This window comes from Aotus nancymaae, unplaced genomic scaffold (assembly GCF_030222135.1).
Source record: "Aotus nancymaae isolate 86718 unplaced genomic scaffold, 86718_ANA_hifiasm-v0.15.2.pri h1tg000067l, whole genome shotgun sequence".
NCBI classification, from domain to species: domain Eukaryota; kingdom Metazoa; phylum Chordata; class Mammalia; order Primates; family Aotidae; genus Aotus; species Aotus nancymaae.
Genome location: NW_026988482.1, coordinates 14,341,720 through 14,363,171, shown reverse-complemented (window position 1 = coordinate 14,363,171; position 21,452 = coordinate 14,341,720). Strand labels below are relative to the sequence as shown.

At 38.2% G+C, this 21,452-nt stretch overlaps 1 protein-coding gene across 3 annotated transcripts in view; it reads left to right on the top strand.

The window, feature by feature from the left end:
- ATP13A4 (ATPase 13A4) overlaps positions 1–21,452 on the top strand; it is a 143,867-nt gene that overhangs the window by 113,252 nt on the left and 9,163 nt on the right. For all 3 annotated transcript variants that reach the window (XM_064366925.1, XM_064366924.1, XM_064366926.1), the window contains 5 exons: positions 1,519–1,591; positions 12,477–12,648; positions 13,692–13,885; positions 14,980–15,068; positions 18,620–18,700. In XM_064366925.1, the coding sequence (XP_064222995.1) occupies positions 1,519–1,591; positions 12,477–12,648; positions 13,692–13,885; positions 14,980–15,068; positions 18,620–18,700 (609 nt within the window). The remainder of the gene's footprint in view (positions 1–1,518; positions 1,592–12,476; positions 12,649–13,691; positions 13,886–14,979; positions 15,069–18,619; positions 18,701–21,452) is intronic.

Genomic DNA, 21,452 nt, shown 5'->3' with positions numbered 1-21,452 from the left:
TAAGAATTTTTAAAGTAAATCAGAATTAGACAAATTTTCACAGGAAAAGTTGCTGATGTCAATTCTCTGATATAGAAATCTTTTATCTAGTGACAGCTGAGGATCACAACTAAATATATTGCTTTTTCTCTGACTCTTACTTTTAACTGATTGGACCAGGTCTTTATCTTCCTAATTCCAATGTGGCTCTCCCCTAGTCTACCACTCACTAAAGAAATAGTTCTCCACAGCAGGGTGCTACTAAATGCTTCATAATTGAACCTCCTTAGAAAAATAAGACCTGATTGTTAATGTTTGCCCATTTCAGTGGTGTAAATACTCCTACCATAACCAGTTTGAAGCTGTCTCTCCATTGTCACTGAACATGAAGTGGAGAAAAGACGTACAGTAGTATATCATTCTATAGTACTTGCACCATATAGATAAAAGAGTTGAAATAACCTCAAGGGCACAGGTAAGAGTAAAATGTAGAGAAATATCTAGAAAATGCTAAGCTTTGAGTATTTATTAACTTTGGTTTTAGTATAATTTATTTAATTTAAATTTTTCTACTGGCCTTGTTTAACAACCAGGTCACAACATCTCTGAAAATTTAGCAATTGACTTTTCAGTGTTAGTCTAAGCCAGCATGCCACTGGTTCCTTGAATATAGGGATTTGAAAATTGGCATATCATATCACAAAAAATATATACGTCTTGTGATGACTTTTATTATTTAGCAAGATATAAAAGGAGAAAAAACATGCCCATCATCTGTGAACTCAACATGTGAGCTTACTCTAAAAAAAGGAAATTTCACCATCTTTGTATACTGCTTTCTTTTTCCTGGGTTAAAGGTTTTAGTTCTATTGCTTTCAGATTAACTGTATCTTTTCCTACTCATTGATAAATGGGCTAGAGAAGAATAGACTATTTATGGAAATTTGGCTCTATTTTAGAATTCTCAAATTATACTCAAAAATAGAATTAAGCATTATCTCCTTTCCACTAAGTGTTGGGGAGCAGGAAAGTGGGTTTCTTAAAATTGGTAAGACTTGAACTTTTTCCTCAAGAGTATTAAGATGCTTTGCCAGGATTTTCTAACATTTTGTCTAAAAACATTCAAGAATGCAAATCGTGGGTTTACTTATTCTCATTTTCCATCAGTAAAATTTATGTAAGGGATGTATTCTTTTATTGTGCGAGATGAAATCCTAAATTTTCTGTTAACAAGTAGAAAAGAGAACAGAGATGAATCTGGTAGGGGAAGATGTCCTCCTCAACAAATTAATAACGATGCACATTGTGTGCCCCTAAAGCACACGATGATGGCCCTCCTGAAGAGAGGGGGTTTCACAGGTTTGGCTTTGATTACTTCCACCAACACCAGCACTCATCAACTCAACCAGGCCCCAACCACAGCATCTCCACAGTAATTACTTGAAAAACCCTATGTCTCAGTGAGAAAATTAATGTGATCAATGTCTAATTTCATCCAGAAGGCCACAACTTTTTGATCTGATTTCTTCTTGTTTTCAGAAGACAAACAGCCTTTCAAATTACCAGTTTCTGTTCCAGGATCTGGCCATTACAACTCTTATTGGTGTAACAAGTAAGACATTTTAAAACTTTCTTACCAGAGGTGCTACCCTCAGCTGGCCTCCCTCTGCCTTGGAAAGCTTTGTCTACGGTGAGGGACAGCAGCTGCAACAGTAGCAATGATGTGTAACTTATTCCCAAATATATGCAGAGAGAGGAAATAGAATCCTCATTTTTGAGTATTGCAAGAAAGTATTAGCAAAGGAAAAGCCTGCTTGCTATTTTGCTGTTTTCTGCAAAATGTGGAAATTCTATAAATGGTCACCAAACACTTAAAATGAAAAAGGCAGCTTGAAAATCAGGAACACTAACTTCAGAGTGCTTTTAGGTATAGTTATAGTTAAATGTGCCAACTTTATAGAAGTCAAATGGCTTTTATATTTCTCATATCTAAATCTTAGTTTCTCAGGATTTAGAATGAAGATTAAAGGTCATCTTGTCATTATATCTCTCTTACCCTCTATCTTCTAGTGAATATATAAATTGTCTTCCTAATTTCCTTATTTATGACTTCATTTTTTAAGAGCTGTCTTAGATTTACAACAAAACTGAGAGGAAGGTACAGAGATTTCCCATGTACTTCCTTCCCCGACACGTGCATAGCCTCTGCTATTATCAACATTCCTCAACAGAGTGGTACATTTGTTGCAACTGATGAACTTACATTGATGAATGATTGAGGTTTTGACATGTCCTTATTGTTTTGCTTTTGTCTTACTAGTTCAGCTAAAGGAAAATCTCAAACAGCACTCATGCTGGAACCAACTCAGTCATCAATTGCAACCATAGGTTGATCATGGACACAAGAGTTTGGCAAAACTCAATGAAAGCATTTTATGAGAAACAATTAATAATAACATCATTGTTTTCCAAAGTCCATAGTTTACATTACAGTTCATTCCTGGTCTTGCACATTTTATGGGTTTGAACATATGTAAAATGACATATATCCATCAGTACATTGTCACACAGAGTATTTTCACTGCCCTAGAAGTCCTCTTTGCTCTGCCTAGTCATCTTTCCCCCTTTCCCAAAGCTCCTGGCAGCCACTATGATCTTTTGCTGTGTCAATAGTTTTGGCTTTTCTAGAATGTTATGCAGTTAGAATCATATATAGGCTTTTCAGATTTTTTTTCACTTAGTAATATGCATTTAAGGTTCCTCTATGTCTTTTCATAGTTTGATAGTTCATTTCTTTTTGGTGTTGTATAATACTCCATTGTCTGGATGTCTCACAGTTTATTTACTCATTTGTCTACTGAAGGATATCTTGGTTGCTTCCAAGTTTGGGCAACTGTGAATAAAGCTGCTATAAACATCCATGTGCAGATTTTTGAGTGTAAATAAGTTGTCATTTCCACTGTGTAAAGGATTGTGTAGTAAGAATATGTTTTGTTTTGTAAGAATCCACCAAGCTGTCTTTCAAAGCAGCTAAACCAGTTTGCATTTCCACTACTGATGACTTACAGTCCTTGTTGCTTCACATACTCACCAGCGTTGAGTTTTGTTAGTGTTCTGGATTTTGGCCATTCTAATAGGTTTGTAGTAGTTCTGTTTATGCTTTTACTCTGGTTTCCTCTGACCTTCTCGAGGATTTTGTTCCTTTAATAATCTTTCTCCATTATTATCAACCTTTCTCTTGTTTCCTAGATCATTCCCAAAGGCATATAATACATTCTCGTATCTTCTTCTTCCTTTAAAAATCTTCTTTGACCCCGATCCACCACTAGCTACTGCCCCCTTTATTCCGAAGCTTCACAAACAGTTATGTATACCCACTTTCTCCACTCTCATCTCTAATTCTACTGCCATTCCAGTTCCATTAGCGAGATCCTAACACCCAGGGACGTGAATTTGATTTCGGGGCTTATGTGGTTGTTCAGTGGTAGGCAGTGGTATACTTGCAAATGTTTAACAAGTTGTTCTCCAAAAAAGTTTGAATATACATATAATATATATTTATTTGTTTCCATATATAATGGAAACATATATATACAGGAAACATATATGTATGATATATAAATATGTATACTCACACACCCCTATATATTTAGAAACATTTATATAGAAAAAACACATATATATATTTACACACACACACACGCACACACACACATGGAAACAACTTTACTGAAAAGAAATGTGTAGTGAGCAATTTGCAAATAATAACAAAATATAGAATACTCTTTTTTTTGGAGACAGAGTCTCACTCTATCACAAAGATACGGTGGCATGATCTTGGCTCACTGCAACATCTGCCTCCCGAGTTCAAGTGGTTCTTGTGCCTCAGACTCCCAAGTACCTGGAATTACAGGTTCATGCCACCATGCTTGACTAATTTTTGTATTTTTAGTAGAGATGAGGTTTTGCCATGTTGGATGGGCTGGTCTCTAACTCCCAACCTCAAGTGATCCACCTGCCTCAGCCTCCCAAAGTGTTGAGATTACAGGTGTGAGCCACCACGCCCTGCCAAATATGTAATACTCTTTATTGCAAATTTCATTTAGCCAAATGATTGTCACAAAATGCTTTCATTGAGTTTTGCCAAACTCTTGAGTCCATATCAATCTATAGTTACAATTGATGACTGAGTTAGTTCCAACATGAATGTTGGTTGAGATTTTCCTTTAGACTAGTAAGACAAAAACAAAACAACAAAGACTTATGTCAAAACTTCAATCATTCACCAGTGAAGTGGGAAACTTACTTGTTGAATCATATTAGTTCTTGAATGCTGGAAGAATATTTCCTCAGTTTAATAAATACTTACAATGTAATGGCTATAGATGTGACACATTTTTAAGTTAAGTCTTCATTACTAACCTCAAGGACATAGATAATACTAAAACGTAGCAAAATAATGAGAGAGTTATTGGTTTTGAGTATTATCTTTATGTTTAGTATCATATATTATTAATTGCACATTTATAAAATTTACTTTCAATAATGGCTATTTTGAATAGCTGCATTGAAATTTAGCAGCAGTTTGTCCTTATGAGCCAATATGAACCAGCTACAGCCACCATTGTCTGACTGTGTGCACTACTGACACATTACAAAGATGCAAGTCTTTAATTGCCTCTTCTACTTGCCTCATGGTCTTTATATCTTCTCATCATAAGCTTTATATCTTCTCATTATAATCTTAACAGCTATCATCCCAATTTATTTTAAAAACTTGTTTAAACACTCAAAAGAATTTACTAAGTGAAGCAACTGCTCTCTATACTTCAACTGCACCTCCCTGATGCTGCTCTGTCAGGGTTCACCAATTACTTCCTTGCTAGCAGCATCAGGGACCCCTTCTCTGTCTGTTACTGTTGCCTCTCTCAACAACACTCTCTTTGCTCCAGAGGTTTCTTTTGACATTTGTGCTACACACTTTCCTGGATTACTTACTACCTTAATGAATACAGCTTCCCCATCTCTTTTGCTGATCCGTGCTCCTTTACTTGTTCTCTGTTAGAGTATTTCAAGTCTTGTCTGGATCTTCTGTCTTTTCAGTCTATGCCATCTCCATAAGTAAACTCAACCAGTCCCATGACTTTAATATTATCTATATGCTGATGAACCCCAAATTTATATCTCTAGCCTTGATGTCCATCCAGACCTCTGGAAATGTAGCTACTCTGTATCTAACAATGGATATTTAATAGGGCTCAAATTTCACATTCTCAAACAGAACTCTTAATTCCCCCAGATCTGATATTCAGTATAATCATTATGTACTTACTGAGTCACTGGTTTGTGCTACTTACTGATCTAGGAACTTGGAATAAGACATCAGTGAAATGAAACAAGGTTTCTTTCCACATGGAGCTTACATTCTGGTGAATTGCACTAATATCTAGCTAGCTGTTCAAGTCAAAGAACTAGAGTCATCCTTTATTTTACTCTTTTCTTCACTCATCACCTCCAATACATATGAAATTTCTATTGGCACTGCCTCCAAAACATACTCTGATTCCCCACTGCATCTTCCGTATAGCCTCCATCACTAACCACTAAGCAATACCAGCTCTCTTGTGCGTTACTGTAACAATCTTATAGCTGATCTTGCTTCCACTGTTGCTGCCCTCTCCTCACTCCCATTTACACAGTAGTAAGAGTGTTGTTCTTAAATGCAAATTTTATTATTCATTCTCTTGCTTAAAATGCTCCAATGGCTTCCCATTTTGACTCAGTTCAAGTCTTACGTGATTGGGCTCCTGACTACTTCTCCAACTTCACCTCTAACCACATTGCCATTCACTGACGTGCCTGCCGCACTGGTCTTACTGCCTCTGGTACATTGTCAAGCTGTGGGCAACTCAGTACCTTAGCATTGGCTATTCCTTTTGCCTAAAATACTCTCCCTTAGACATTTATATGTTTTGACTTTTTCTCATTATTCATATTTTAGTTCAAATGTCACTCCTTCAGAAAGATCACTTTAATAGTGAACAAGCTAATTCTCTATTACACAACTCCGCTTTAGGTTTTCACAGTACTTTCCACAATCTGAAGTTACAATATTTATCTTTGTTTTCATTAGCTTTTTCCTGCTACTCCTCATTCAGAATGTGTGCTTCATGAGAACAGCATTTAGTCTGTATTGATCCATGCTATAATCCCAATACTTCTGACATATTAGTCAGAAGGAGCTTGTTAAATATTTATTAAAACTATTGAAAGAACAACCTTGGACAGGCTTTGTTAATTCTGTTAGCAGAATTCCCCTTCACACGAAGCCAAATTTATCTCTAAATGTGTAATTTTCACCCATCCCAGTTTTGCCATTTGAGGTGTCACAGAAGTTTAATTTCTTTCTCCAGAACAGCCCTTCTGTTTGAAATTTACAAAGCACTGTAACAGTATTGGGATATTCTGGATTTCACTATATATTTACCTTCATCAGTGAATTTTATGCTTCCATATGTTTTCATATGTTTTTATGTTAGTAGTGTCTTCCATTTCTACTTGAAAAACTCTGAAGTGCTTCTTGTGAGGAAAATCTAGTGGTAACAAATTCACTCAACTTTTGCTTGTCTGGGACTTTATTTCTCCTTCACTTCTGAAGGACAGCTTTACTTGTATAGTATTTTCAGCTGTCAGGTTTTTTTTTTTTCTTTCAGCACTTTGAATATATCATCTCACTCTCTCCTGGCCTGCAGGGATTTTGCTGAGAAGTCTGTTGATAGTCTAATGGAGATTTCCTTATTTGTGATTTGGCACTTTTCTCTTGCTGCTTTTAAAATGCTATCTTTGTCCTTGATGTTGACAATTTATTACAATGTGCCATGATGAGAATCTCTTTGGGTTGAATTTTTTGGGGGGGACCTTTGAACTTCATATATCTGGATTTTCATATCTCTTGTAGGACTTAGGAAGTTTTTAGCACTTACTTTATTAAATACATTTTTTTGTTTCTATCTTTGTCTCTTCTCCACCTGGAAATCCCATAATGCTAATGTTTGATCATTTAATGATGTTTCATAAGTCCTATGGGTTGTCTTTGTTCTTTTATATTCTTTATTTCTTTACTTCCTCTGACTGGGTAATTTCAAAATACATAGCTCCAAATTCAGAGATTCTTTCTTCTGCTTTATCTAGTCTGCTATTAAAGTTCTCTGTTCAATTTTTATTTCATTCATTAAATTTTTCATCTCCAAGCTTTCTGTTTGGTTCTCTTTTAATAATATTTTATCTCTTTGTTAAATTTCTCATTTAAACTCCTTTCCTAATTTTGCTGAATTCTCTACCTGTATTCTCTTGTATCTCACTGAGTTTCCTTAAGATCATTACAAATTCCTTTTCAGGAAATTCATAAGTTTCCTTTTCTCTGGGGTCAGTTACTGGATAATTATTGTGTTTCTTTGTTGATAGCATATTTTCTTGCTTTCATATTTCCTTTTTGTTTTTGCATCAATATCTTTACATCTGGCAGAACAATAACCTCTTCCAAACTTTACTGAGTGGCTTTCACTCGCAGGTGGGTCTCAGTGTGCTGATTTGTGAAGATTGTGGTAACTCTGATTCCAAGAAGATGCAGCATTATAGGCTTTGTACAACTTTTTCAGCTGAGATCAATGCTATTAATGACTCTGAGTGCCTCAGTGGCCATTTTGTTCACAATGGGGAGACTTGACTGAGGGAATCTCTCTTGGTGTCAGGTCTGACATGGCCTATAAGCAGCTGCAGCAGTGCTGGGTTATAGGGGAAAGACCTCAGAGAGGCTGTGAAGCTAGAGTCCTAGCCTCAGGATCCTTCTTCTTGGAGAGAGGGAGTGTTCTGGAGGTTTGGGTCCAGGGAGCAGGGTATAGCTGCAATTCAGGAACTAGAGCTAATAGGATATAATGGCAACTAAGTTCCCGGGGGATGAAGCACCATCTAGTGGTGACCTTGGACCTGGGATGATGGGGCAGAGCAGTATTCCAGACTCTGTGAGGCTGGGTACAACAATAGCAAAGAACACAAAATGACACAGCTATCACTTGGACCCTGGAGGGGTCAGGGGTGGGGGGCAGGGATCAGCACAGTGATGACTCCACTTACCTGGGAAAGAGGTATCTCAGCAGCTGAGACTTTAGTGCAGCTAATCAAGCTCTAGGGAAGTAGGGAACTAGAGTTGTTTCTCCTGTTGGAGGAAGGAATATTTCTGCTCAGCCAGTGCTGTTTCCCTGGGATGTGGAGTACTGTGTCAGCTCAGCCCTGGAATGCACAACTGCCCAGCTCAGCTAAAGTTTCACTGGGTGGCAGTGTACTGCTTTAGCTCAGGCTTGGGAGTGAGTATGGGGGGGTAGGGAAAGTGAGGTATGACTACTTTAAGTGGCCAACATACCATTTCCTGGGAGGCAGGGCACTACTTCAACTCAGACACTGGGAAGTCATGACTACTCTGGGAAGCCAAAGTACTGTTTTCCCAGAAGGGAGGACACTACACTTCAGCTCAGTATGGGGGCAGGGGGCAGCAGCAACTGGGAGGGGTAGATGGACCACTTTTCCAAGGCATTGTTTCTTCAGGAGGCAGTACACAGCATCATCTCAAGCCCCAAGAGGCAGGGCACAGCAGGAACTCAGAAAGGTATATAGAGGAGTTTTGTTACGATACTCTTTTTTCTTCCACTGCCTTACAAGAGGCAGTGCACAGGTTCAACTCAGGTCCCTAGGGGCAGGGTGCACAGCGACTAAGAGGAGCAGATGGAGCAGTTTCACCAAGGCAGTTTCTCTTGGAGGCAATGTACAATTTCTCCTCAGGCCATGTGGGTCAGGGTGCCGTGGTGACTGGGAAGGGCAGATGGAACAGCTCTGCCAAGGCACTCATTTCCCCTGGAGGTAGTGTGTAGCTTAGAGGCCCTAGAGGACATGGTGTAGTGGGACTAAGAGGGGTAAATGGAATAGCTACTTAAGCAACTTGGCCCACCAGGTAAGATGTAGTAGCACATCAGGGATGGCGGGGCACCAGGCAGGAGTAGTCCTGCAGTGGGTGAGCCTCCAGGCTGGTAGGGTGCCATGCCACTTGCCCTCAGAGCAGGACACATTCCAGCAGTAGTTCACATTCCAAGATGACATAGTGCAGTAGCCACATAGGCCACAGGGGTAAGGGCATACCCCAGAGGGGGAAGCTTCTACTCTGGGGTATCACAGCTGTGTGGACTCCAGGCAGCTCCCTCAGCTGGTTTAGTGCCTGTGAGGACTGTAGGTGGTCCAGGGTGTTGATGGGAGCTACTGGGGTCCTCTTGCTTACTTTTTCCCTACAAGGAGACGTCCTCTTGGTTCTAAGCTGATCCTGCCTAGGGAGTTGGGTGTTGGATGCCAGATATTTCCTAGGATGCGGAGTACTATGACAGAAACCAGTATGTGGCCATACTGGTTTTCTGTGCTCTACAGGGTTTCTGCTACTCCTTTGATGTACTCTGGCACTCTCCTTTAGTTATTTTTTAATCAAAATATAGTTGTTTTTTGTTTTGGTTGTCTTTGTGGGAGAGATGAATACTAACGGGTTCTGTTGACATCCAATTGACTTTAATTTCTTTTTTTGTCTATGTCTCTGGGTGGAACTCCTGGTACACTGTTGAATAGCCTTGCTGATGAGGGCATTTTTACCTTGTTCTGCTCTTAAGGCAAAAGTTCTCAGTCTTTTACCCTTGAGTATGATGTTAGCTGTGGGTTTTTAAATTACATGAAATGTAACTGTGGAGATTACTTGAAACATTCTAAATTTATTATTAAACCATCTGGTTTGTATTAACACCTTCACTTTAATAGCATGAAAACAACTGCTTCTTTGCAGTTCTATCTCCTCTTTTATATTGTTGATATTACAAATTACATCTTTTTTCCATTGTGTACTAAATAACATGAATATATAAAGTGAAATTGCAAAACCAAAAATACACAATTATCAGCATTTATATTTGCTGATATCATTACCTTTACTAGACATCATTGTTTCTGCCTAAGTGTTTGAGTAGCTATCTAATATCCTTTCATTTCAATCTGGGCCCTTTTAGCATTTCTTTCAGGGTAGGGTTAGCAATAACAAACTCTTTCAGCTTTTGTTTATCAGGGAATGTCTTAAGTTCTCCCTCATTTTTGAAGGACAGTTTTGCCAGATATACAATTCTTGCTTGTTTGTTTTTTTTCTTTCAGCATCTTAAAGGTCATCCCTTGACTTCTGGCTTCCATGATTTCCGATGATAAATTGGCTGCTAATCTTACTGAAGATCCTTCAGAAGTGATGTGTTACTTTTTCCTCATTGTTTTCAAGATTCTTTGTCTTTTTTTTTTTTTAATAGTTCAACTATAATGTCTTGGTGTGAATCTCATTGGGTTTAACCTGTTGTAATTACTTAATTATGTGTAATTCTTGGATATGCAGATATATGCTTTTCATCAAATTTGGGAAGTTTTCTGCCATTATTTCTTCAAATATTCTTTTTGTCTCTTTCTCTTCTCTCCTTCTGAGACTCCCACAATATACAGGTTGTTTGTGTTATACATGCTTCTTAGGCTCTGTTCATTTTTCTTTATTATTTTTTCTTTCTGTTCCTCAGGTTGTATATTTTCAAGTGTTCTACCTTCAAGTTCACTGATTCTTTCTTCTCTCTGCTCAAATTTGCTGTTGAACCCACATAATAAATTTTTCACTTTGCTTACAGTATTTTTCAGCTTCATAATTTATTTTGGCTCCTTTTTATAATTTTTGTCTTTTTACTGACATTTTACTTTGATCATACATTATTGTCATAGTTTCCTTTAGTTCTTTGCCCATGGTTTCCTTTAGTTATTTCTGCATATTTAAGATAGTTGTTTTAAAGTCTTTACCTAATAAGTCTAATATCTATGCTTCCTCAGGGACAAATTCTGTTCATTTATTTTGTTCTATTAAATATTATAATGTTCTAACTCTGAAAATTAGATTCTTCTCCTATTTTAGGGTTTGAATTTTTTGTTTCACTGTTTGTTGAAGGCTGTGATAGTCCATTTGTTTACTGACTTTCCAAAAAACTTCGGCAAGATTGTACTAGTTTTCATGTGAGATCACAGAAATCTCTGTTCTTTTAGCTTTTGTTCAGCTAGTGTTTTGATAGAGATTTACTTGACCTCCAGGAGTTAAAAAACAAACTAACAAACAAAAAAACTTCTCCAGTTCTTACAGATTATTTCTGTACTGGGGTACTTTTTCGACACTTCGCCAGGATTACACTGAGTCTGGAGATCATCCAGAGCTGAAAGTTTTGGGTCTCATCTGGCCTTTACTGAGCATGTTTCTTGCCCTGGGCATGCACATAGTTCTTGCCCTGGCCATTTACATAGCATTCTATATTTTCCACCATACACAGATGCTTTAGACTGTCCTAATTTCTCCAAGAAAATTTCCTTAGCTTTTTTTCCCAGGCTTTAGATGGTTATTTTATGTATCAACTGTAATCTTTTGCCCCAGGCAACTGCATTTGTTAGCCTTATAATGTTTTCAAGCAATGTGTGCTGCTTTTCTGCCCATAGTGAGTTCTGTGTCAGGTGGAACAGAGATGAGTGCCTACATCGGTCCTTTGGGTAGTTCCCAGACAGGTTGGAACAGACTATATAACAGTTTGTAAATAAGGCCTGCTCTGGTCCTTTTGTAACCAGGGACCAGGGTCTCCCACCAGGAATGCAGGCTATCTTCAAGATTGCCACTGAGCTGAGCAGGGGGTAGATCAAGTGCAAGTAGAAATGCCACAAAATTTTCCTGTGATCTTAAATTTGCCTTTTTCTTGATTCAGTGTTGACTTGGTTGCAGTAAACTTTTCTGTTATTCAGATTACTGACAGTTTCTGCTTGTATTTTAATATTTCTGTGGCGATATGGAAACTTGGAGCTGCCTACTTCACCATTTTGCTGGATATCACCTATTATTTGTTGTTAAGTGTTTTAAAGCATTGCTTTTTAGTGACTACATGTTGTTTCATTGTATAGATGTACCGTAACTTACAGTAAATGATGCTCTGATGAACATTTTTTCATATCTACTTTTTTATCTTAGGACAAATTTCCAGAGTAGAATAACTATGTCAAAAGTCATGAACGTTTTTGAGTCTTTCCATATTTATTACTAAATTGCCCTGCAGAAGGTTTGCATCCATTTATTTTCCCACAAGCAATATATGACAGGGTTCATTTCATCCCTTCTCTGTAATTTAGTAGTTTTCTGTATTTAATAGGCCAAAAATGACATCTTGTGGTTCTGTCCGCTCTTTTAAGAATTCTTCACATGACATGAATTTGAATCCATTGTTTTATTCCCTCAGTTTGTGATGTACTTTAATTTGTCCATTTCCTCAAATGTATGGGCCGATGAACTTAGGCCATTCTTCCGATCAAGAATACAACATTTTCCTGCTCTCATAAATACAAAATTTGAATTTATTTTATAGTGAATCTGAATGGTGCCTACCCCAAGCTGGTGCCTTTCAGACCTGCAGGACGGCTGATCTCTCCACCTCTGCTACTTTCTGTGATTTTCAACATTCTTCTCAGCCTGGCCATGCATATTGTGGGCTTCATCCTGGTTCAGAGGCAGCCTTGGTATTCCGTGGAGATGCATAGGTATGAATACAGTCTCAATTTCAGCTTCTCACATTCTAATTTCTATCAAACATCCTCTGGCCAATATGATGCCAGGCAAATGAGTCTTCATTCTGCCAAAGGTTTTGGCTTTTTTAAGTCCCTTGGGCAAATTTTCAGTGATTGTTTCTTCTCTGTAACACCATTTAAGGCTAATAAATGTATCATTCATTCATTAGCCTTATCTTTGCCTGTGTTATACAATAATGATCTATGACTATCTTTTAGATCTGGGGTGACCATGGATTACAGTTTGCCTGGGCAGCCCCAGTTTAAGTAGCCCAGTTTAAATTAAGTGATGTCCCAGTGAAATTATTAACATCTTTCTTTTTCACCTTCAACACTATCCTTGTTAGATGATAAGTTATATGTTCACTCCACTTACAAATTATCAGAGATTTATCGTTGTGGTGGTTGTTGTTATAGAGACAGAGTCTGTCTCTGATGCCCAGGCTGGAATGCAATGGTGTGATCTCAGCTCACTGCAACCTCTGCCTCCTGAGTTCAAGCAGTTCTCCTGCCTCAGCCTCCCCAGTAGCTGAGATTATAGGCAAGTGCATGCGCAGCTAATTTTTGTATTTGTAGTAGAGATGGGGTTTCCCCCATTGGTCAGGCTGGTCTCAAACTTCTGGCTTTAAGTGATCCACCCACCTTGGTCTCCTAGGAATTACAGGTATGAGCCACCACACACTGCAAAATTATTAGAGATGTAAAGCCACTTGAGGGAGGAATCATGACTTACCCATCTCTTTCTTATATAGCCTTAATGAACGTGCATAATTTGTTGAATAAATAACTGGCTGAATCTCTCTCTCTCTGTGTATCCAAAATATCCAAAATATGGATCTGTCTGTGCTTTTTTTTTTTTCTTCTAATTTTCAATGTTTTGTTTTCCCAAAGCACAGGCAATTATAGAAGCATTGAGTGCCGGCTCTAGACCCTGTTTGGTATGGAGTCTTCTGGATACAAATGCTCCGTAAAGGCTTGTCATCTTAGTTTATTAGCTTCTTTGGTTTCCTTTTTAGTGCCTGCACAGTTCAAAATGAAAGCATCTCAGAGTTAACCATGTCTCCAACTGCTCCAGAAAAAATGGAAAGTAACAGTGCCTTCACAAGTTTTGAGAACACTACTATCTGGTTCTTGGGAACAATCAACTGTATCATTGTGGCTCTTGTGTTCTCTAAAGGAAAACCATTTAGACAGCCAACCTATACAAACTGTGAGTAAACCTCTACTGGATCAGAGGTGTGAAATCATCCGAAAGGAGAACAGACATGCCCAGGTCACTTAGTGAACAGCTGTAGAGTTGACTCTTACCTGGCCTCTCCTGACTTCCACTTTAGGGCTCTGCAAAACATATTGCACAGCCTCATTTTCACTATTCTTTGCTCTTTCCTTCAAAGCTGAATTAGATACTAGGGCTTCTTTCTCTCTTTCCTTCACCAGAAGTTGTCTCTGGGTGTCTTTTCTTGGGATCGCTCCAAATTGAGAAGACCAATTTATTTCTCTGCTTGTCAGTACTTGTTAGAATTCACCCTGGAAAGAGTGGAGAGAAGTGTAACAGAACTCAGGTGGATCCTGTCGTCTGCCATGAAGGCAATGGTGAGGGTGGCATTGCGTGGTGGCAGGCTACAAGTGGGTCCGGCCCGGAGGGACCTGACTAGAGAGGGTTATGGAGGCTCTTGGCCAGAGTACCTCCCTTCTACCTCCTTACATTCTGAAGTGGGAAGGTATGTTTAGACAAGAAATGAGTGACCTGTTTAATCTCTGAGACATTTATTTGTATACCATCACTGCTTTTCTAATTGAAAAAATTCGAAACCCAAATTGAGTATCTTTATGAATATTTTCATAAAAAGTTATTTGTTCAGAGAAAATTATTTAGCTCTTCTTCTTCCTGGAATGAGGAAGCAGTTAAATACTGACCTCTATATGACAGCAGTTTAAACATTTGTTTATTGACAGGCTTCCTTTTCTCCAGAAAATGATTTGAGGCAGATGATTTGCATTAAAGCAACTCAGATACTTGGATTTATTGAGCATGTATTTCGTCAATGTTATCCTATGTATATTTACTACTTTTATTCATTGAAACTTAAAATATGCATGTGAAAATTTTCACTTGCTTCAAGGACATGAATAGAAATTGTAGAAGTGAGGCCCATTGCTTAGAAATGAGTACCTTCCATCTGATGTTTGGATGTAGAAATCAAGTAAATTAAATCAGTGTTAATCTAGAATATGTCTGTCAATATATGTGACATTTTTAACTTTAATATCTCAAAATGATGGCTTGTGTTCTTATTTCCTCAGATATATTTGTCCTTGTGCTGATAATACAGCTTGGTGTATGTCTATTCATTCTATTTGCTGATATACCAGAATTATATAGACGTTTGGATGTAAGTCTCATCTGTGGGATATGATGATGTTTTACAGTTATATAACAGCTTAACTTCAAAAAGCAGATCACAATTGCAATTGACATGATTTTTGACACAAATTATTCTTTTGGGATGGCAGAGCTAAAAATAATGTTTTCATATTTTTTATTTAAACTGGTCAAGAAATAAAATTCTACCTGGTTTTGATTTCATGAGACTAAAGATAGCCTTTAAGTATTGAATATTTTAATTTTATTTTCTTCTTATTATTTAAGGTACAGGATCTCACTCTGTTGCCTAGTCTGGAGTGTCATGCTATAGCTCACCACAGACTCAAAATTCTGGGCTCAAGCAATTCTCCCACTTTAGCCTCCCGAGTAGCTAGGATTGCAGAAGTGTGCAATTATGCCTAGCTAATTAAAAAAAAAAATTGTAGAGATGAGATCTTGCTATGTTGCCTAGGCTGATCTCAAACTCCGGGCCTCAAGCAAGCCTGCTGCTTGGCCTCCCAGTGCACTGGGCTTACAGGCTTGAGCCACCGCATCTGACCAAATATTTTTATTTTAAAAGATCCCTGGTAAGATGGAAAAATCTGTTTCTATATTTTCTCTTTCAAATATGAGGGAATTTTTTCCTAAATGCTTCTGCTGTTGAAGTTGTTTAAAACTATTTTGCCTACAGCTTTTTTTGGTTAATTATCACATAAGTATTTATATATATTTTTTACAGCTTTAAAAATGTTTTCTGCGTGTTCATACTTAATCTCTGTAAAACTTACTTTCCAAGAACCATACTTTACCTCATAAACTCTCTTACATTTTACAATATTGATACAGCTATAAAAACCTACAAGATACCAACATTTTACATATTCAAGCCAGGGAAATCATCTTTTGATTTCTTTAACCTATCCTACTGTTATTAAAATTTAATCATGGCTAAATGTTCTTTAGATCAATAAATGCAGTATTGAAGAGATGACTAAAGAAATAGTTCTTTTAATTTAGTGCTTTGTATATCTGGTTGCCTCTCCATCTCAAAGATGAGTTTCATGAGGTCCAAGAGTGTATCTTATTCATTCTTGTATTGCCAGTGGCTTACACAAAGAACGGCCAAAAATGACAAAGGAATGATTGATCATTGCATATCAGACTCCTAAATATAAACAAGCACTTAGAGGATACAGTGCGTTCCCAACCAGCAATACCCGCACGAACCCACAGTGACATTTGGCATATTAACTAGTATCTTTAGTTTGACATACTAATATATTTAGCATTAGTCTTTTTATTTTTGTGATTACTGTGGTTAGTAGTGTAATTAACACTGTTGTTAAGTGCCTTCATGAATTAATGGATATTCATGGATATAAGTAGGCTTGCCCACTGCTCTTCTAAGTCAGTTAAAACTTCTTACTCCTGCAGAAGTTAAGGATAAGATATGATGAGTTGAGTGTCACTTTTTAATAGAAGAAGATTCTTACAGAAAGGCTGGTATAACAAAATACAGAACATATTTGATATAGAGAGAACCTGGTTAGGGTCATTGCCACCATGAGTGCAAAGGATTCTGCAAAGAATTATTGTTCACTTTTTAAACAATTTTCTTATTATTACATAAAAATATATGTTCTTTTTAGAAAATGTAGAATGTGCAGGCAAGGAAAATTATAACATTATTCACTATATTCTTCCTTCTTTTAAAATTCCTATGTTATAAACGTATGTTGACTAATTTTTAGTTTTTGAAAAGGATGAGATCACGTTATTTTACAACCTAGAAACTGCTTACTTAAAAATTTATAAATTATTTTAACAGAGTACACATTCATTTGGTTTACAAATCAAAAGTTTAAAAAGTCATGTAGTGAAAATCTCCATCCCATCTTAGATTCCCAGTCACCAGTTTCCCTCTCTGGAGGCAACCAATGACACCAGTTTATTTTACATACTTTGGGATATATTTTGTACATTCTTTTCCACATTTTTACATACATATTAGAAAACTATTATATTTCCTCATGTCTGAACTGAGAGCTGAGATGTAAATGTCAAGCTGAGTTGAGTTGTGCAAGAGATTTATTGGAGGAAATTCCCAGTGTTGGGGGCAGGGGAATAGAAAGTCAGAGGAAGTGGGGAGAGGCATCACACTGTGATGGGGGCTTAACCTCTAAAAAGAATAGAGGGAAGAAGGAGGGCTGGGTGAGGAGCATCTCAGACTGCGGTACACTTCTAAGAAAGTCAGGCTAAAGTTGCCCATCAGGAGTTTCTACATCTCATAGGAATGAGTCTGGTTAGAATCCATGCTGTCCTCATTTCTTGGCTATGTGAAGCATATGACTTTATATATGCTTTACAGTGGATGTGGTGGTGGATTCTGAGCATAGCAGTTGGGGTATTCATCATTTATCTTCCCTGAAGCAGAAGATCTGAGTGGAAAATTTTCATGGCTGCTGCAACACATACATAGTCCTGCACCTTGCTTCTTTCATGTAACAGTATTAGTTGTTCCATGTCAGTACATACATTTTCCTCATTCTTTTTAATGTTAATATAATATTTCATTTTATGTGAATGCATTTTGTGTATGTTATATATATACCATACTTTATATGTACTCCCATATCGATAGACATTTGTTTCCAAGTTTTATTACAAAGCTGCAATAAAAATATTATTGTGCATATATCATTTTAACCATATACAAGTATATTTCTGAGATAAGTTCCTAGAAGTGGATTTGAATTTTTAAATTTGAGAACATTGTCCTCTATAGAACTGTTTTAGTTTTTACTCTCACTAATGTATGAGGCAATGCATAAGGCAGTGCCAGGTACAATGGGATGCCCTTGGCACTTTTTCATTCATTAATTCATCCGTTGATTGATTCGTTCACCATATGTATATATCAGGCACTGGGCCTGGAAGGGGTTGGGAAGACAGAGAAAGTGGGCAAAGGGACAGGTCATGACAACCTTGATTTCAGCTCCACTTGCTCCTTTGGCAAGAGCCCTTGTGAGGGCACACTGTGCAGCTGGATGCACAGTCCTGAGGGTGAAGCTCTGAGCCAGTGCTAAAACCAGAGCTCAACTGGGAAGAGATGTGGCACCAGAGAAAAGAGGGTGATGCTGCCCAATTGTGAAGGTTTGACATATGTACCTTCAGGCCTCCTGAGAATAAAGCCACATTCCTGCCTCCCTTTTGACAACAAAACAAAGCAAGGAAACAAAAAATGATTTTGCTATTTTTTTCTAATTGCAAAGTGACCAAAGTTATTTTAGGAAATTTAGAAATTACAGAGAAACACACACATCACAAGAAAAAAAAAGATAAAAGAAGAAAAGCAACAATCATAACCCCCAAATCATTAGGATCGTGAGTATAAACTTTCCATACTTTTTCTGTGCATATGAACATAAAAATTATTTATACATATAAGATTTATGTAATACACACACATATATATTATACATGAGATTTATAATCTATGAAAATGTATACTGTGAACATGTGAACGTTTCCAGCATATATTTGTCTTCAGACTAACCGTGCTTCGTCATCTCCTGCCAGCTGCTCTGCACTCCCATCCTGTGGAGGGTCTCCATTGTCATCATGCTCAGCTTGAATTTCATTGTGTCCCTAGTGGCTGAGGTAAGTGCCCTCAGGCTGCTGCTCTTGCGTGTGTGTGCATGCATGTGTGTAGGGGGACTTCTTTGGGACTCTGAAAAGCTGACATGGACTCAGCAGTGCAGGGGTTCCCTTCCTTCACAGCATAAGCAATGGTGCATTCCTCTGAGTTCCAAGCAAGGCACCAGTGTTCCCATCTGCCAAGTGGGCTGGGGAGAATGGAATTATGGTCTCTAAGGTCCTATTCATTTCTAAAACTTCCAAATAGAGACTCGACACAATTTACTTTTTAAAATTGAGATGTGATTCACACACCATAAAATTCACCCCTTTAAAGTACACAATTCAGTGGTTTTTAGTACATTCACTGAGTTGCACAACCATTAACACTACCAAATTGCAGAACATTTTCATCATCACTAAAAAAATCCTGTACCCACCAGCCATTGCTCTTCATTGCCCCTTCCGCCTTCTCCTGGGCCTTGGTAGCCACTAATCTACTTTCTGCCTGCGTGAATTTGACTATTCCAGACATTTCATGTAAATGAAATCATACAATATGTGGCCTTTTGTGTCTGGCTCCTTTCACTTAACAACTCGTATCATTTTTGCCTTACAGATGGGAAATGACATTCATAGTGAGCTTTTGCAGCTTTCAATCTCCAGCTCCCATTTGCTCCATTTCCTAGCTTTTATTCTCCAGCTCCCCTGTGCTCCATTTCCTCAGTGAAATGAGCTCGTGCTCCTGCTTTCTTTCTCCCTGTGATTCGCGCTCTCCTCCCTCAGTACTATCAGACACAATCTCCATTCTTCAAAGCCTGTTGTTAGGCAAGGGTGCCCTGAAAAGGCATTTATGAACAAAAGAGAGGTGAGATGCAGAATTCCATCTGCCCTATTCCTGCTCTGAGTTACTAGAATTGTTCCAGCAAATGGACTGTTCATGGTGAGCCATGAGAACCTACAGCCTGACTTCCCTGCAGTATTGGGGAGGCAGGACCTCAGTGAGTTCTTTCTACTTAATCCTATGCAGAGTAAAGGCTTCACAGGAGCTGATGGCAGAACATGACATAAAAATTTCACTACTGGACCTTCTCTCTCTATGCTAAACCAGAGCTTCTCAAACTTGAGTGGGCATCAATATCACCTGGGAGGCTTGTTAAAACAGAAATTGCCAAGCCCTTCCCGCAGTGTGTCTGATTCAGTAGATCAAGAAAAAGTGTAAAAGTTTGCTTTTCTAACAGGTTGTCAGGGGATTCTGATGTGACTTGTTCAGGGATCACACTTTGAGAAGCAATATGCTGAATCATATCGTCTCTAAAGCAACCAGATTAATAAAAGAACATTATCACAGGTGTCCTCAGACCCAATGAAAGAATGATGGTCTTTGCCCTTTAAAGGATAATCTAATGTGTACGTCTTATCCCTGTCCATGATCACAGGATTTCCTCTGTCTGGTGTATCTCTCCTCCATTTCTGCATATTAAAGTGCAATTCCATCCTCTAATGCACAGCTGTAGTATTATCCTCTTCATGTATCTTTCCTGATCTCTGAATCAGGTAGGCAAGTAGCAACTTAACTAACAGTGGCTTAAATAATAAAGATGTTTATTGACTCAAGAAGAAGATTGAAGATTGGTGGCTTTAAGACTGGCTTAGTGGCTCAGTAGTGCCATTGGGAATCCACACTCTTTCACCTTTCTGTTCTACTCTCCTTAGATGTAGTCTTTTATGTTTGTGCTTGTGGTTTTGGTGCCCAGATAGCTTCCACATAGCTGGACTTTACATCTGTTTTCAGTGCAGGAAGGAAATGGAAGGCGAGGCTAACAGCAAGCCAGTTTCCATCAAGTCTGAACCTTTTCTTGGGAAACAGACTTTTGCTGAAGCTCACCAGCAGACTTCCTTTTATGCCTTATTGATTAGACCTGTGTCTCCTTGTCATCATGAGTAGAAAAGGATTCTGGGAAAGCGGATCCATGTCAAAAGTTAGACAATTTGCCTTAGACCATTTATTATCATTACTTTTCCCTTTTAGGTGGGCAAGGAAGAGTTGGGAGGGAATGGGCTGTATGGTAACCAAGTATCAAAGTCTTCCATAATCTTCTAGCAGGAAGTTCCTCCTTTTTCAGCATATTTGAAGTTAAAAGCACAAGCTCAGGGGTAATCTACCTGGGTTCAAATCCTGTCTCCACCACTTTCTTGGTGTCTGACTTTGGGCAAATTATTCCACTTACCTAATCTCTGAGCAGCCCAGAAAACAAACAGGTTTGAGCAGGACCTTATCCTTACTATGCCAATGCTCATGATCTAACCTCCAGCTGAGAGGTGCTAGTGTGGATAGCTTTAATTGCTCTCACCTTTAAAAAATTATTTATGTGTTTATAAGATATACTTGTATGTATGAGTTATTTGAGTAGCCAGTCAGAAGAGCTCATGCTGTGAATTTTTTTTAAAGGAATGTCTCACCAAGGCGTTCCTTTTGTTTCTAGTTGTATTAGTCCATTCTACCACTGCGGTGAACAAATACCTGAAACTGGGTAATTTAGAAAGAAAACAGGTTTAATTGGCTCATGGTTTTCTAGGCTGTACAGGAAGCATGGCTGGAAGGCCTCAAGAAACTTTCAATCATGGCAGAAAGCAAAGGGGAAGCAGGCAGGTCTTACATGGCCCTAGCAGGAGGAAGAGAGAGAAGGCAGAGGTGCTACATGCTTTTAAACAATCAGATCTCATGAGAACTCACTCACTATTATGAGGACAGCAAGGAGGATATCCACCCCTA